Consider the following 15,593-nt stretch of genomic DNA (forward strand, 5'->3'; position numbering starts at 1 on the left):
CTCCTGGGTTCAAGCGATTCTCCTGTCTCAGCCTCCAGAGTAGCTGGGATTACAGGCAAGTGCCACCATGTCCAGCCAATTTTTGTATTTTTAGTAGAGATGGGTTTTCACCATGTTGGTCAGGCTGATCTCGAACTCCTGACCTCAGGTGATCCGCCCGCCTCGTCCTTCCAAAGTACTGGGATTACAGGCATGAGCCACTGAGCCTGGTGGCTTATTTCAATCTAGATAGGAAAACATAACACATATGTGAAATGAAAAAATACAAGCACTAATTGCCAAATAAATGTATTCAATATAGTTTGGTTGAGCACTACGGGTGACAAATCTGTATATGCCTCCAGGAACCAGGTAAGTAATGAAAGTCAATAAAGTAGGGCAAGATGAGGACTTGGCCAATGGAAGTGCCTCCCGCTTTCTTTTTTTAGACAGACTTTCGCTCTGTTGCCCAGGCTGGAGTGCAGTGGTGTGATCTCCACTCACTACAGCCTCCACCTCCCAGGTTAAGCGATTCTCCTGCCTCAGTCTCACAAATAGCTGGGACTACCGGTGCCCCACCACACCTGGCTAGTTTTTAGTAGAGACAGGGTTTCGTCATGTTGACCAGGCTGGTCTCGAACTTCTGCCCTCAAGTGATCCGCCCGCCTTTGCCTCCCAAAGTGCTGGGATTACAGGCATGAGCCACCACGCCCGGCCCTGGCCGCGTATTGAGGGACCCGTATTGAGCCACCCCGTTTAAAGAGGGTGGCTGGGTACAGTGGCTGTGGCCTGTAATCCCAGCACTTTGGGAGGGAGGCACTGGTGGATTGCTTGAGCTTAGGAGTTTGCAGTGAACCAAGATCGCTGGGATATGCATATTTAAGGTTTCAATTTTTGTGTCTCCAAATAATTCTCAGTTCCTCACTACCTTTTTTTTTTTTTTTTTTTTTGAGATAGTCTTGCTGTGTCACCCATACTGGAGTCCAGTGGCACGATCTTGGCTCACTGCAACCTCTGCCTCCTGGGTTTAAGCGATTCTCCTGTCCGCTTCCCAAGTAGTTGGGATTACACGCATGAGCCACCACGCCCAGCTAATTTTTGTATTTTTAGTAGACAGGATTTCACCATGTTGCCCAGGATAATCTGGAACTCCTGGGCTCAAGTGATCCGCCCACCTGGCCTCCTAAAGTGCTGGGATTACAGGCCTGAGCCACCGTGCCTGGCCACCCTCTTCTAACAAAATATGGGCACCTACATTGGCCTAGGTCTTCATCTTGCCTACTTTATTGACTTACATTACTTACCTGGTCCCTGGAGACATATACACATTTGTCACCCTTAGAGCTCAACCAAATTGTATTAAATGCATTTCTTTGGCAATTAGTGCTTGTATTTTAATTTTCATTTCACGTATGTGTTCCATTTTCCTAACAAGATTGAAATAAGCCATTTGGTATACAGAATCCTGTTAGATATTTTTATTTATTTTTATTTATTTATTTTTGAGACGGAGTCTTGCTTTGTTGCCAGGCCGGAGTGCAGTGGTGTGATCTCGGCTCACTGCAACCTCCACCTCCCAGGCTCAAGCGATTCTTCTGCCTCAGCCTCTGGAGTACAGGCTGGGACTACAGGCACGCATCACCACACCTGGCTAACTTTTGTATTTTTAGTACAGAACTTTTGTATTTTTAGTAGAGATGGGGTTTCACCATATTGGCCAGGCTGGTCTCGAACTCCTGACTTCGTGATCCACCCTCCTCAGCCTCCCAAAGTGCTGGGATTACAGGCGTGAGCCACCGCGCCCAGCATCCTTTTAAAAAAATTTTGAGACAGGGTCTTGCTCTGTCACCCAAGCTGGAGTGCAGTGGTGCAATCACGGCTCACTGCAACATCCACCTCCCAGGCTCAAGCAATCCTCCCACCTCAGCCTCTCGCTAGCTGGGACCACAGGTGCACACCACCATGCCCGGCTAATTTTTCAAATTTTTTCTAGAGACGAAGTCCTGCTATGTTGCCCAGGCTGGTCTTGAACTCTTGACCTCAAGCTATCATCCAGCCTTGGCCTCTCAAAGGACTGGGATAGCAGGTGTGAGCTACCACGCCTGGCCAACTATTTTTCTTTAAATTACTTTTCGGTTGTCACTTCTCTCAATAAATATTAATATGTTTATAAAACCTTTCTCTTATCTGAAAAGCTGACCTCAACCACTCAGGGTTGAGTCGCTGTGATAAGGTTTGAGGTTGCCTGAAATGTCATCATGATTCGTCCTTTGGGCTAAGCTGAAACCTAGTGACTTGTCAGGTCAATAAATTAAGGTTATTTCCCGATAATACAAACGTGTAACATCGTGAAGAAGGTTTTAGGCAGGATTCCCTCTTTTCCACTGCAAAGGAGAGGTAAGTTCTTGCTGAGGTGATCAAAGTCCCACCTGGGGCACTGGGAAGGTGGCGGGACATTGGAACGTGCAGTAGTTGCGTTCTGGAATTTACTGAGGCTTTCCCAGTGCGGATTCCACGCCACAGGTCTTAGGGCGCCCCTCCCTCCGGGCGCGGCAGCCCCAGGCGTGGCTCCTGGCACAGATCCCGAGCAGTTGTCATTGGAGTCATTTTCTGGACTCCAGCTCCAGGCTTCGGAGTTTCCTAAGTTCAGGGGGCTTGTCTCTCTGTCCCCTTGACTAATTTCCCTCCGTCGCTGGCACTGCCCGGTGCCCTCGGTCGCTTGGGCCGCCCCTCTCCGCGACTTTTTTTTTTCTTTCTCTCCTGGCTCTTTCAGCATCAGTCTCCACAGGGGGCGGGAGGGGAATGATATTTGGGGGCTCCCTTGCCTTCCTCTCCGAGCCGTGAAAGGGGAGACGCGGGGAGGAGGTCTGGCCGGCTTTGGGCTCCAGCCAGGGGTCCGTGGAGACTTTGGTCTCCGAAGGCCTTTGACGCCGGGCATTTCGCGAGCTGCGCGCCCCTCTCAGCCGCGCCACCTGCGCCCGGAGTCCAGCCGCACCGCGCTGTGCCGAGCCCAGGCGCCCAGGGCTCCCCGCCCCGACTCGACGCTCCCGCGCTCCCCCTAGCGGCCGCCGCGCCGCCTCGCTCCGTCCCAGGCTCGTCGGCGGCGCAGCTCACGTGACCGCGCTCTGGGCCTGCGGCCGCTGTCGGTTCTCCCAGTCACCGAGCGAGAGGGAAGAAACAAGATGGCGGCTGAAGGCGATCCGGAGTGGGGCCCCAGCAATTCGGATTGAGCCTTCTCCCTCCACCCGCTTCCGTCGGCCGGGCCCCTCCCGCCCGGCCCCGCGGGCCTCCCCACCCGGCCCCGGCGCTCCCCACCGCCCCCCCTGCGCCCGCCCCTCCCCCTTCGCTTTCCTTCTCCCCCCGCCTCGGCTCCGACATGAGGGGCCGGCGGGGCAGGCCGCCCAAGCAGCCCGCGGCTCCCGCTGCGGAGCGCTGCGCCCCGGCCCCGCCGCCACCGCCGCCGCCGCCCACGTCCGGACCCATCGGGGGGCTCCGCTCGCGGCACCGCGGCAGCAGCCGGGGCAGGTGGGCCGCCGCCCAGGCTGAGGTGGCGCCCAAGACGCGGCTGAGCTCGCCCAGGGGGGGCAGCAGTAGCCGGAGGAAGCCGCCGCCGCCGCCGCCGGCCCCCCCCAGCACCAGCGCCCCGGGCCGGGGGGGGCGAGGAGGCGGGGGCGGCAGGACGGGGGGCGGGGGCGGCGGCGGCGGCCACCTGGCCCGGACCACCGCGGCCCGGAGGGCCGTCAACAAAGTGGTGTACGATGACCACGAGAGCGAGGAGGAGGAGGAAGAGGAGGACATGGTCTCCGAGGAGGAGGAGGAGGAGGACGGCGACGCCGAGGAGACCCAGGATTCTGAGGACGACGAGGAGGATGAGATGGAAGAGGACGACGATGACTCCGATTATCCGGAGGAGATGGAAGACGACGACGACGACGCCAGTTACTGCACGGAAAGCAGCTTCAGGAGCCATAGTACCTACAGCAGCACTCCAGGTACCCACCCAGCCCAGTTGCTGCAGACTCCTTCCCCACCTCCTCTGCCCTCCCCCCTTGCTCACTCGTGTGCTGTGCATCCTGCTCGGATCTCCCCCCAACCCCGCCTCCCCCCCAAACAGAGGGGAAATGCGACGGCACATCAAGTGGCAAAAAACTAGATTTACAAGAGGAAAGAGGCGCATTGTTCAAAATGGAGATTGCATTGTTGCAGTTTGCAGGCCACACTCGCTCGCTCTCTCTCTCCCCCCCCCCAACCCCCTCTTTTTCCTCTTCAAAATTTGTGCCAGTGCAGTGTCTCCACCGGGCAGGATTGAAACTTTGGCAAACATATCCATTGCATTCATTTTTCTCCCCTTGTTTTGGTGTGGTTTTCTGGAATGAAAGAAGCCTCTTGTTTTGCAAACCTCTTTGCATTTCTAATGTGGTTTCTTTCGGATTTTTATTATATATCTGTTACTTAAAAGGGAATTAAGGATTTGGACAGATTGTGGTACACAAACACACACACAAAAAATGCGTTTTCACACCCCTAGCTGTGGTTTCAAAATTGTGTTAAGGAAACGGATCGTTTGGGTTAGTAGGGGAACCTTATCTGGTCCTGTGTGTTTGTTTTTATTCTTCGAGTGCTAATGGGCCCGTGCAACAGTTGCTGTTAAATGGCTGATTAAAAAGCAAAGCAGAAAGCCAAACAAGAGCCAACCAAATTTGGTTATTCATCCGATTCGGAATTATTTTGGTTAAATCAAAAATAAAAGTACAAAACCGCAGGAACGCGCGTCTTAACTCATTTGATCGCGTTGCCTTGCTTGGGAAATGCAGTTTCGTGTCACCTGTTGCAGAAGATATGTAGTTGATCATCTAGACATAATTGCCGAAGATGAACTTTTGGAACAACTTCTAAGTCACACAGCATCATTATCAGATTTATTACACAACGACTTTTTCTTTTCACTCTATTTCTGAGGAAAAAGCCCTCCCGAAATCCGTAATGAATTTCTCCATGGTAACCCCTCTTATGTTTTCTCACAGAAAGTTTCTCTAGGCTGGTGCTGAGATGCATTTTGTTAAACACCCCCGGCCCACCGCAAAAGGCTGCTTTGTACGTAGTTGCAATTTACTAAATTGTGAAATTAACATAACCAAAGCAACAACCGGCAAGACTTTTCCTTTATAATTTTGCAAATCTGGATTAATTAAATTAGAATCTGGTTTTAGAAGCCTTTAAAAAATAAAGTTTATGAGAAAATATTTGTGAAGAAAAAAGACCTTTTTTTCCTTGAAGTAAGGTGTGTCATGTCTTTCTCAGAGAGACTAGGGTAGTAGAAGTGGTTAACTTGAAAAGTTTGATTTTAATAAATGCTTAAGTACTTATTGGAGAAGTAGGGTAGTATTAAGCCAAATGTAAACCCACATAGGTTATCCTAACATAACTGAAAAAGGGTAATTTCTTTTGCCCAATGGTCAGAATCGTTGCCAGTCTTGTCCGGGGCAGGCTGTCTGGTGAATGAAGGGAATGAATCAAGTGTCAGGTATTTATGTCTTATGTGTAGAAAGGACTACATGTAAATCCTTGCCAACTTCATTTTACTACTTTTTTTTTTTTTTGAGAGGGAGTCTTGCTCTGCAACCCAGGCTGGAGTGCAGTGTCCCGATCTCGGCTCACTGCAACCTCCGTCTTCCAGACTCAAGCGATTCTCCTGCCTCAGCCTCCCGAGCAGCTGGGATTACAGGTGCCCACCAGCACACCCGGCTAATTTTTGTATTTTTAGTAGAGATGGGGTTTCACCATGTTGGCCAGGCTGGTCTCGAACTCCTGACCTCGTGATCCGCCCACCTCGGCCTCCCAAAGTGCTGGGACTACAGGTGTGAGCCACCGTGCGCAGCCTAGTACGTCTTTTATAGTAATAATTTTTACCTTAAATCACATGTTGGTCTTCTTTGTACCCAGAGCCGGTAATTGAAACATGGAGACTGAATTGCATACACCCCTGGAGGAAGTTTTTTCTGGTTAAACAGAGCTGAGACATTTTGGCAGGGCAGTTCAGCTAACTTTAAGTCCTATTCGAAGGCATGGCAAATAATATTTAAGATTGATGGGTGTGCATATGCTGATTTAAATTACAATTTGTAGCTAGGTGTTCTTTAAGAAAAATGTGTTTACTTTTGATACTTTTGTGACATTTTGTTTTTCTTTTTATGAGAAGGAGTTTTGCTCTTGCTGCCCAGGCTGGAGTGCAATGGCACAATCTTGGCTCACTGCAACCTCCGCCTCCTGGGTTCAAGCAATTCTCTTGCCTCAGCCTCCCGAGTAGCTGGGATTACAGGCATGCACCAGCACGCCCAGCTAATTTTGTATTTTTAGTAAAGACGGGGTTTCTCTGTGTTGGTCAGGCTGGTCTTGAACTCCCAACCTCAGTTGATCTGCCTGCCTCGGCCTCCCAAAGTGCTGGGATTACAGGCATGAGCTACGGTGCCTGGCCTGACATTTTGTTTTTCTTAATGACACTTGTAGCCTACCATGTGTCTAGTTGTCTTATCTTTATATGAAATTATTAACTCCTTAGAGATAAGTATTGAGCTTATTCCCCTTGCAGCTTCTGTAACAGTGTTTTGCACATAGCAGGTGCTCATCAAAGATTGGTTGGATAAATTATTTTTAGTAGATGAGAACTGTAATAGATGAAGTTTTGATAATTCTACAGTGGGTGTCATAACCCCTAAATACTTTGGATTTAGGAAACTAAAAATTGGTCTAATTGTTTTTTGTTTTTTTTGGTTGTTGTTGTTTTTTCTAATTGGGTTTTGATGGACAATTTGATCAGTGAATGTTTTTCTTTTTTTTCTGTGAACATTTTTCATTGCAAGGGTTACTTTGTTTTTGAGTTGCTATTTCATATTGCTTGCCAGGCATTTTCCTTTATTGGCTGTGATGTTAATTTGGATGTTTTACCTTTTGCAACACATTATTTTTTAAGATTATGGTAAAATGGATGTAACTCTTTTTTCCTTATCTCTTCTAAAAAAAAAAAAACGGGATAAATGTGCAGAACGTGCAGGTTTGTTGCATAGGTATATGTGTGTCATGGTGGCTTGCTGCACTTACCGACCAGCCCTCTTAAGTTCCCTCCCCTCGCCCCCCACCCCCCATATGACATTTTGAGTTCTAAACTTTTAAAACATGCCCACTTGCCTGGAATGAGTAACAACGCATGACAGTGAGTTGATTAGGCTAAGTACCAGTGTCATTGGTTTTATAGTCTGTACTTCCTGGAGGAAGGCTGTCAGGTAAATGTGTAGATAGAAGAAAAAAAGTTTTAGAACTGGTTTAAGATATCCGAATAACACACAAAGAAGTATGATTGATGAGTTTGAATCCTGTTGTACTGTGAAGGCTGAAAGAGGAATTTATTGGTAATTTAGAGTAATTTGATTAATTTTTACAGTTTACAGGGTTGGTTTAAGTACTGACGTGACATTCCTAACATAAGAAATAGCTCACTCCTAATACAAGAAATAACTCAGTATTTTGTAGGTAATGTAACTTAATGCAAAGACATTAGTTGACATTACTAAAGTCATGAAAGGTTTATTCATTGAAGATTGTTTTCCTTTTATGGAAAAAATATAAGGATGGCAACTTTTTAGTATAAAATTGAAATCACCTAGTTTTGTTTAAGCTAAAGGCGTATGGCTGAATAATGCTTTAACTCATTTTTACTTTTTAAATTTAGAATTACTTCAGCCTATAGGTTTTATGACATTGCCAATATACTGAGAAGGATTGTATAGGAAGTGTTTTCAATAGGCATTTGGTAAGGTTCTGACAGCACTTTGAAATTAAGCATTTGCTAATTTTAAGAAATTATATTTAAAACAGAATGGTTCTTGTGTTGCAGTCTCAGTCTTGTGTGAGACTTCTGAGAATACTTACCTGGAATTTTAAAACTTGGAACCTCTGATAAATTCGTAAAACAAAAACCCTGGTGTTACCCTGGGAGAGTTAGTGATTTATGTCCTCTAAGGATTGTGACATTGGAGATCAGTGGCAGAGATGCCATGAATGAACCATAGATTCAAATTCAAGCAGAATTTGTCACTGGTTTGACAATATTATTCCTACCAGTGTCAACTTAATATCTTTTCAGTATAATTTCTGATTGTGGCATGTGAGGTACGAAGTGCAGTGGGCATTTTAAGGAGGGCGAGATAATATACCCCATTTAAGGGGATTGATGTGGGCATACACTTCCTGGATGGGCATGTGGAGAGTAAGGAAAGGCAGATTGAAGGAGGGAGGGAAAGGGAGCGGGAGGGAGCAGCAGGCACTGATAGTAAAGTGTGGGCAGTCTCAAGTAACTCGGTTTAGCAAGAGCCTGAGTGTGTGAATAGGAAATAAACCAAAGCTCCTTTGTATGCTGTGTTGGGTAGTACCTAGAGGATCAGGCTATAGCAACTGTACTTTCCCCCTTTTCTGTAGAATAGGGATTGGGCTGGATCGTGATCCTCAGCCCTTTTTCACTCCTGAGCACCCAGAGGAGTTATGTTGTATTCCCAGCAGCACCATGCACAAACATGAAACAGAACCATATCAAATCACAGAGATGCTGTTGAACCACTGGTGTAGCTGTTTCTCCCAAATTGAGAGAATTACTGGGGAAATGGCCTGAAGCTCTCTCTCTTTCAAATCTATTTCAAATCTGTTTAATTTTGGGTATTGGGATGATCGGAAGATCTTGAAAGAGTGGGGTATGATTTCAGAGGGATGCCACGAAGTATAGCTTAGATTCTCTTCTGCAGGATGGATTGACAAGGACGAGATAGCTGGTGGGTTTTGTAGCCCTGGATGGAAAATCAGTCCAGGAGGTACTTTAGAGTTCTTCAGGCCTTGACACATAGATGTGTAGAGAGAGGAATGCATTACATATGCCTCCCTAAGAATGGTAGCACTTTCAGTAACAATGGGGAGGTCAAGATTATAAGGGAGATAATGACATCTGTTTTCAGGTATCAGCACCTCAAGAGGTTAAACATGAGAATTAAACAAAATGAGAGCCAAAAGGGTTATGAAAAAGTTGGGCAATATGATTTGTGAGTAGTAGAGAGGTGTGTCCTAGGTATGCATTAATAAATAGTCTTGCACACAGTTCGTGCTTTTCTATTCTGCTCACCCACGGGTGTGTTTGGAAGTTTGTATTGAAACATGTATCACAGGACTGGGGATGTTAAGACCAGGAACTCTGGTCTCTTCTGTTGGGTCCTCCTTTCCTCTCTCCTCAAGACCCTGTGTCTTCCCTTTGACTAAAGACCCTTAATGGTGGAGACATGGGGGTGAGAGAGTGGTAGTCATGGTGGGCAAGTAGTAACCTGGGTGACACAGGAGCAAATCCTAGCTGATGCCCTTTTCCCTTCCTGCTCCTTAGCCAGGCTGGAATCCCTCTTCCTGGGAGGTCTTCCCTGAGTCCTGTTTTGCACCTTGGTCTTCCTTCTCTTTGAGTGCCTGCTTACAGTGGTTATGATCTCAGCACTAGCTTAATGCAGACACTGATTATTCTAATTTTATTTATTTATTTATGAGACAGAGTCTCACTCTGTCACCCAGGCTGGAGTGCAGTGGCATAATCTTGGTTCACTGCAACCTCCACCTCCTGGGTTCAAGCGATTCTCCTGCCTCAGCCTCCCGAGTAGCTGGGACTACAGGCGCCTGCCACCGCGCCCGTCTAATTTTTGTATTTTTAGTAGAGACAGGGTTTCACCATATTGGCCAGGCTGGTCTCAAACTCCTGACCTTGTGATCCGCCCACCTCGGCCTCCCAAAGTGCTGGGATTACAGGCATGAGCTGCCATACTCAGCCTCTAATTTTTTTCATGCTTTTGGTTTTTTAAAATGATAAGCCTCAGGAGGCAGCATGTTTCTTAATTTAAAAAAAAAAAAAAAACACTTATACATCAAAATGCACTTTAAAAGATCGAAGGTGACCATATAGAAATAATTAAAATGCACGTAGTTAAATATAATTATAATGTTTTAATTGTTTTGTCTGCTGGTATATATCTAAAATTTTTATGTTTTTCTAGATAGTAAGTTATATTCAAATATTTTGTGATTGTCACATTTTAAAAATAGTGACAGTAATAGCTAACATTTATTGGACATCTTCTGAATTGCTGAATGATTTTCAAGCAATATTTATGAAAATTCAGTTTTTAAAAGGTAACAGCTTTATGGAGATATAATTTATATACTGTAAAATGTACCCTTGTAAAGTATATAATTTAGTGGTTTTTTTAGTATATTAACAGAGTTGTGCAACCATTAACACTACCTAATTCCAGCACGTTTTTATGCCCCCGCAAAAGAAGCCCGTACCTATAGCATCACTCTCTGTTCTTCACCTCCCTCCTGCTCATCCCTGGCAGCCACTAATCTACTGTGATTCTCTGTTGATTTGCCTCTTTTTTTTTTTGAGGCAGAGTCTCGCTCTGTCACCTGGGCTGGAGTGGAGTGGCGGGATCTCAGCTCACTGCAACCTCCACCTCCCGGGTTCAAGCGATTCTCCTGCCTCAGCCTCCCAAGTAGCTGGGATTACAGGCACCTGCCACCGTGCCCGGCTAATTTTTTGTATTTTTTTTTTTTTTTTTAGTAGAGACAGGATTTTACTATGTTGGCCAGGCCGGTCTCGAACTCCAGACCTTGTGATCCACTCTCCTCAGCCTCCCAAAGTGCTGGGATTGCAGGCGTGAGCCACTGCGCCCGGCCTGATTTGCCTCTTATGGACATTTCTTATAAAGTGGAATCATATAGTATAATATATGGCTTCTGTCATTTAGCCTAATGTTTTCAAGGTTTATGCATATCTTAACATGTATCAGTACTATATTTGAATAACACTTCATTGTATGGCTATACCACCTTTTTTTTTTTTTTTTTTTTTTTTTTTAATGGAGACAGAGTCTTGCAATGTTGCCCAGGCTGACCTCAAACTCCTGGGCTCAGGCAATCTTCCTGCCTCAGCCTTCCAGCCTCCAGAGTGGCTAGGTTTACAGGCACACACCTCTGTGTCCAGAGACCATGTTTTGCTTATCCATTTCTTAAGTTCATGGACATTTGAACGGTTTCCACTTTTTGGCCATTAGGAATAATGCTGCTGAGCACATTCGTGTACGTTTTTATCTATACGTATGTTTTCATTTCTCTTGGGTATATAACTAGGATTATTTGCTGGATTATTGCAAATTCAGTTTTAATTTCTTTCTTTCTTTTTTTTTTTTGAGACAGAGTCCCTTGTAGCCCAGGCTGGAGTGCAGTGGCATGATCTTGGCTCACTGCAACCTCTGCCTTCTGGGTTCAAGCGATTCTTCTGTCTCAGCCTCCTAAGTAGCTGGGACTACAGGTGTGCGCCACCATGCCTGGCTAATTTTTATATTTTTGGTATAAGAGGGTTTCACCATGTTGGCCTTGCTTGTCTTGAACTTCTGATCTCAAGTGATCCACCCGCCTTGGCCTCCCAAAGTGCTGGGATTACAGGTGTGAGCCACCGTGCCTGGAAAAAAGTAATTCAGGAGTTAGAATGAATCCTTAGTGATAGATTGGTTAGGCTGGGATGTGGTGAATGGGAGAAAAGGATTCAAGGATGAACTGACTTCTGAATCTCCCTTATTTTTCTTTTCCTTATTCACTCCTTATTTCTTCTCTTCATCTCGAATGGATCTAGTAATACTGATTTCTTTGTAGTTCTCACACACCTAACTCCTAGTCACCCATCCATCACCTTCTCCAGCCTGCCTTCTCTGATCACCATTCCCTTTACCCCCAGGTGGGGCTAAGTTCCTTTGTTTCCCACCCATGTAACCTCCAGGACCATGTGCATTAATTGTTTTAGTTTCCAAATATTTGGGAATTTTTTAGTTATCTTTCTGTTACTGATTTCTAATTTAATTTCATTTTGTTCAGAGAGTATACTTTGTATGACTTTAATTTTATAAAACATTTTTAGAGGTTTGTTTTGCACCCCAAAATTTTGTCAGTCTAAGTGAATTTTCCATATGTACTTGAAAAGAATTTTGTATTCTGCTCTTGTTGGGTGGAATATTGCATAAATGTCAATTAGGTCAAGTTGGTTGATAGTGTTATTAAGATCTGTCTTTCTGCTTGTTCTGTTGATTACTGAGAGAAGTCTTGAAGTCTACAGCTATTGTGAGGGATTTGTCTGTTTCTCCTTGAAGTTCTAGCAATCTTCATGTATTTCGAGGCTTTGTATTCATGTATTTTGAGGCTCCTTCCTAAAGTCCATAAACCTTTAGGAAGGATTATTTTGTCCTCTTAATTATTTAACCCCTTTATCTATATCTTTGTCTGTTAAGACATGGAACTGAAATGGGCTTTTAGTATCTGGCCCTTTTTTAATTACAACCTACTTTGGGCAGGAACAGTCTCATTCAGTCTCTGTAGTGCCTGGTTCAATCTCTTGAATGCGGTAGGCAGCACAAGTAATTGTGGAACCGAATGATGAGTCAAAGAAAGCCTGTGGATTCTTTTCACGCTCTATACTGTCGAGTAGGGTAGCCACTAGCCACATGTGGAGAGTTAAATTAATTAAAACTAGGTAGGCCAGGCGTGGTGGCTCATACCTGTAGTCCCAATACTTTGGGAGGCTGAGGTGGGAAGATCACTTAAGGTAGCAGTTGAAGACTAGCCTGAGCAACATAGTAAGACACCGTCTTTACAAAAGAATTAAAATAGTTGGGCATAGGATGGCGTGCCTGTAGTCCTACCTAATTGGGAGGCTGAGGTGGGAGGATTGCTTGAGCCCAGGAGTTTGAGGCCCTAGTCAGCTATGGACCATGCCACCACACTCCAGCCTGGGTGACAGTGAGAACCCATCTCTTAAAAAGAAAATTTAAGTAAAATGAAAACTTAGTTTCTCCTGTGGCATTAGCTGTTATACATTCATTTCATTTCAAGTGCTCTGTGGCCACGTGTATTGCACCACACAAATGTAGAGCATTTGGGGCATTTCATATCATTGCAGAAAGTTCTCATTGTAGTCAGTTTGCCTCTGTTAGACCAGAGGGAATTTACCAAACATCTCTTTTTCTCTAGCCTTTTATTTGCCCTAAATCCTGCACAGCTTGGGTAGCCCCAGCACTCTGGCTGAGTGAGGTCCTCCTTTGTGGAGACTCTGGGCCCAGCATTATTTGTGTATGTGATGGTATTGCATTTCTGCAATAAGATTTGGGGTCATGAGTGAGATGACTTTCCATCATTTGTTGTTCTTGGTGGTAGGGTGAAGAGGAAGTTAAAGTGATTAGAAAATCTGCCACAGTCCTGGTAAATTTTTTTTTTTTTTTTTTTTTTTTGAGGCGGAGTCTCACTCTGTCGCCCAGGCTGGAGTGCGGTGGCGCGATCTCGGCTCACTGCAAGCTCTGCCTCCCGGGTTCACGCCATTCTCCTGCCTCAGCCTCCCAAGTAGCTGGGACTACAGGCACCTGCCACTGTGCCTGGCTAATTTTTTGTAATTTTAGTAGAGACGGGGTTTCACCATGTTAGCCAGGATGGTCTTGATATCCTGACCTTGTAACCTGCCCACCTCAGCCTCCCAAAGTGCTGGGATTACAGGCGTGAGCCACCGTGCCCGGCCCAGTCCTGGTAAAATTAAGCTAAAAGTTATGTATATAGGCCAGAAGAGAAGGAAGGATTAGGATTCAGAGACTTTTGGTTGAGAAATTAAGTTTCATAATTCAGAGAATTTCAGTGTTATAAAAGTGTAAAAGCTGATATGCAAACTGAATTGTGAGATGTTAGTATGTCCTAGTGTGTCTGGGTTCTCCTGTATAAAACCTTTCTCAGGAGTCACTGGCCAAATTATTTATCTGTGGAACCCCCTGAGATTTGCTAAGAAAGTTAGACTTCTTTCTACTCATGGATATGTTCTGTAATTCACACACTTGGGAAATGGCATGGCCATGTGATTCATACCAAATGGCAATGTTCAGTAGGTGCAGTTTATATATTTTACTAGAAATATGGCTTCTTGCTCGATTTCAGTATGTTCATAGTGCCTCTTTTGAGGTCTGTGTATAGTATATAGTATATTCTATTTATGGAAGTTAAGTATTTCAGAAATGCATGTATTAATCTGTGTGGAATTTCTCTTGTCCTTTTTCCTTTCTAATTCTTGCATAGATACTTGTCTCAAGAGATGGTCCAACATTTAAAATAGTGAATGACATCTTAGCCCATCCTAAAACGATCATTTCTAAAGGTTTATGAACTTATTAACGAGCCTCAAAATACATGAGGACTGATAAAACTCCAAGGAGAAACAGACAAATCCTTAACAATATCGTAGACTTCACTCTTCTCACAGTAATCAAGAGAACAAGTAGACAGAAAGAAAGTGCAGTTTTCCCTGTTTTTGTAGACATCAAAATTATTTCACACACTTCTTAAAGTCTTATTCAGTAAGTTACTCATTTCTCCACCTTATGACTGTACTGTGCTTTCAAAGTGCTGTGCAAAGAGTAAAAAGTTTTAAAGTGGTTTTACTGTAATTTCAGATACATATTTGAACTTTTGAGTCTGAATTATCCAGGTGAAATGCATTGGATTTCTGATCCTGTGTAAACTTGGAAGATTACCTTCTTCCAGGTATATTGGTTTTCCTTAATTGCCTTAATAGCATGAGTTGTGAATCTTCTCTGTATCTCAGAAGGAACCTAACAATGGAGATTGTTTAAGGCAAGGGTCACAAATTTACATGCTCAGGTTAGGAGCCTCTGTAAGGTAAAGACATGAAGTGCCCCCCTCTTTATTAATACATAACTGCATTTGCTGATAATATTGATTTGCCTTAAAAAACTAGTCCTATTGAGAATTCAGGCTTTTTTTGCTTTTACAGACAGTGCTGTCCTGAATGTGCTAGAGATGTACCTTTGGTCTCTTAAGCTGGTGTTTCTGTAGGGTAGATTCCTAGGAGTGGGATTGGATTGTTGCGTTATAGTGTGTGCCATTTAAAAGTCTGGACCAGATTATACTCTCAACATCTGTTTTTAAACCTTCCCTAGTCTGTGCTTATGTGTTTTTGTTTTTTTTTTTTGGGGGATGGAGTCTCGCTCTGTCGCCCAGGCTGGAGTGCAGTGGCATGATCTCGGCTCACTGCAACCTCCACCTCCCTGGTCCAAGCAGTTCCCCTGCCTCAGCCTCCTGAGTAGCTGTGATTAAAGGCGCATGCCACAACGCCTGGCTAATTTTTTTGTATTTTTAGTAGAGATGGGGTTTCACCATGTTGGCCAGACTCATCTGGAACTGCTGACCTCAGGCAATCTGCCCACCTTGGCCTCCCAAAGTGCTGGGATTACAGGCGTGAGCCACCGTGCCCGGCCTATGTGGTTTTAAATTAACTTTCTAGAATCTGCTAAGGTTTACTCAGACCTTTAGCAGGTGTTCTTGGATACTGACTAGGCCCAGAGTCCTCTTCTCATCAATTTATTGGCAAATACACTCACTTGCGATGTGATAGGAGACCCTGAGTTTTACCTCCCAAACTGCAGGATGTCTGTTTTGAGAGTTTCCTGGCCAAGTGGTGGAAAGTACCATGGAAAAGGAGTTCTTCATTGCTT

At 44.9% G+C, this 15,593-nt stretch overlaps 1 protein-coding gene across 31 annotated transcripts in view; it reads left to right on the forward strand.

Annotated features, from left to right (window-relative positions):
• Window positions 1-3,129: 3,129 nt before the first annotated feature.
• BPTF (bromodomain PHD finger transcription factor) overlaps window positions 3,130-15,593 on the forward strand; it is a 157,516-nt gene continuing 145,052 nt past the window's right edge. For 25 of the 31 annotated variants that reach the window (XM_063656482.1, XM_063656492.1, XM_063656487.1 and 22 more), the window contains exon 1: window positions 3,131-3,971. In XM_063656482.1, the coding sequence (XP_063512552.1) occupies window positions 3,356-3,971 (616 nt within the window). In that variant the 5' untranslated portion in view covers window positions 3,131-3,355. Of the gene's footprint in view, window positions 3,972-15,593 lie in introns of all 31 variants that reach the window. The other 6 variants (XM_063656485.1, XM_063656483.1, XM_063656488.1 and 3 more) reach the window with 1 other exon arrangement.

The sequence above is a fragment of the Pongo pygmaeus genome, chromosome 19, assembly GCF_028885625.2.
Source record: "Pongo pygmaeus isolate AG05252 chromosome 19, NHGRI_mPonPyg2-v2.0_pri, whole genome shotgun sequence".
Taxonomy (NCBI): domain Eukaryota; kingdom Metazoa; phylum Chordata; class Mammalia; order Primates; family Hominidae; genus Pongo; species Pongo pygmaeus.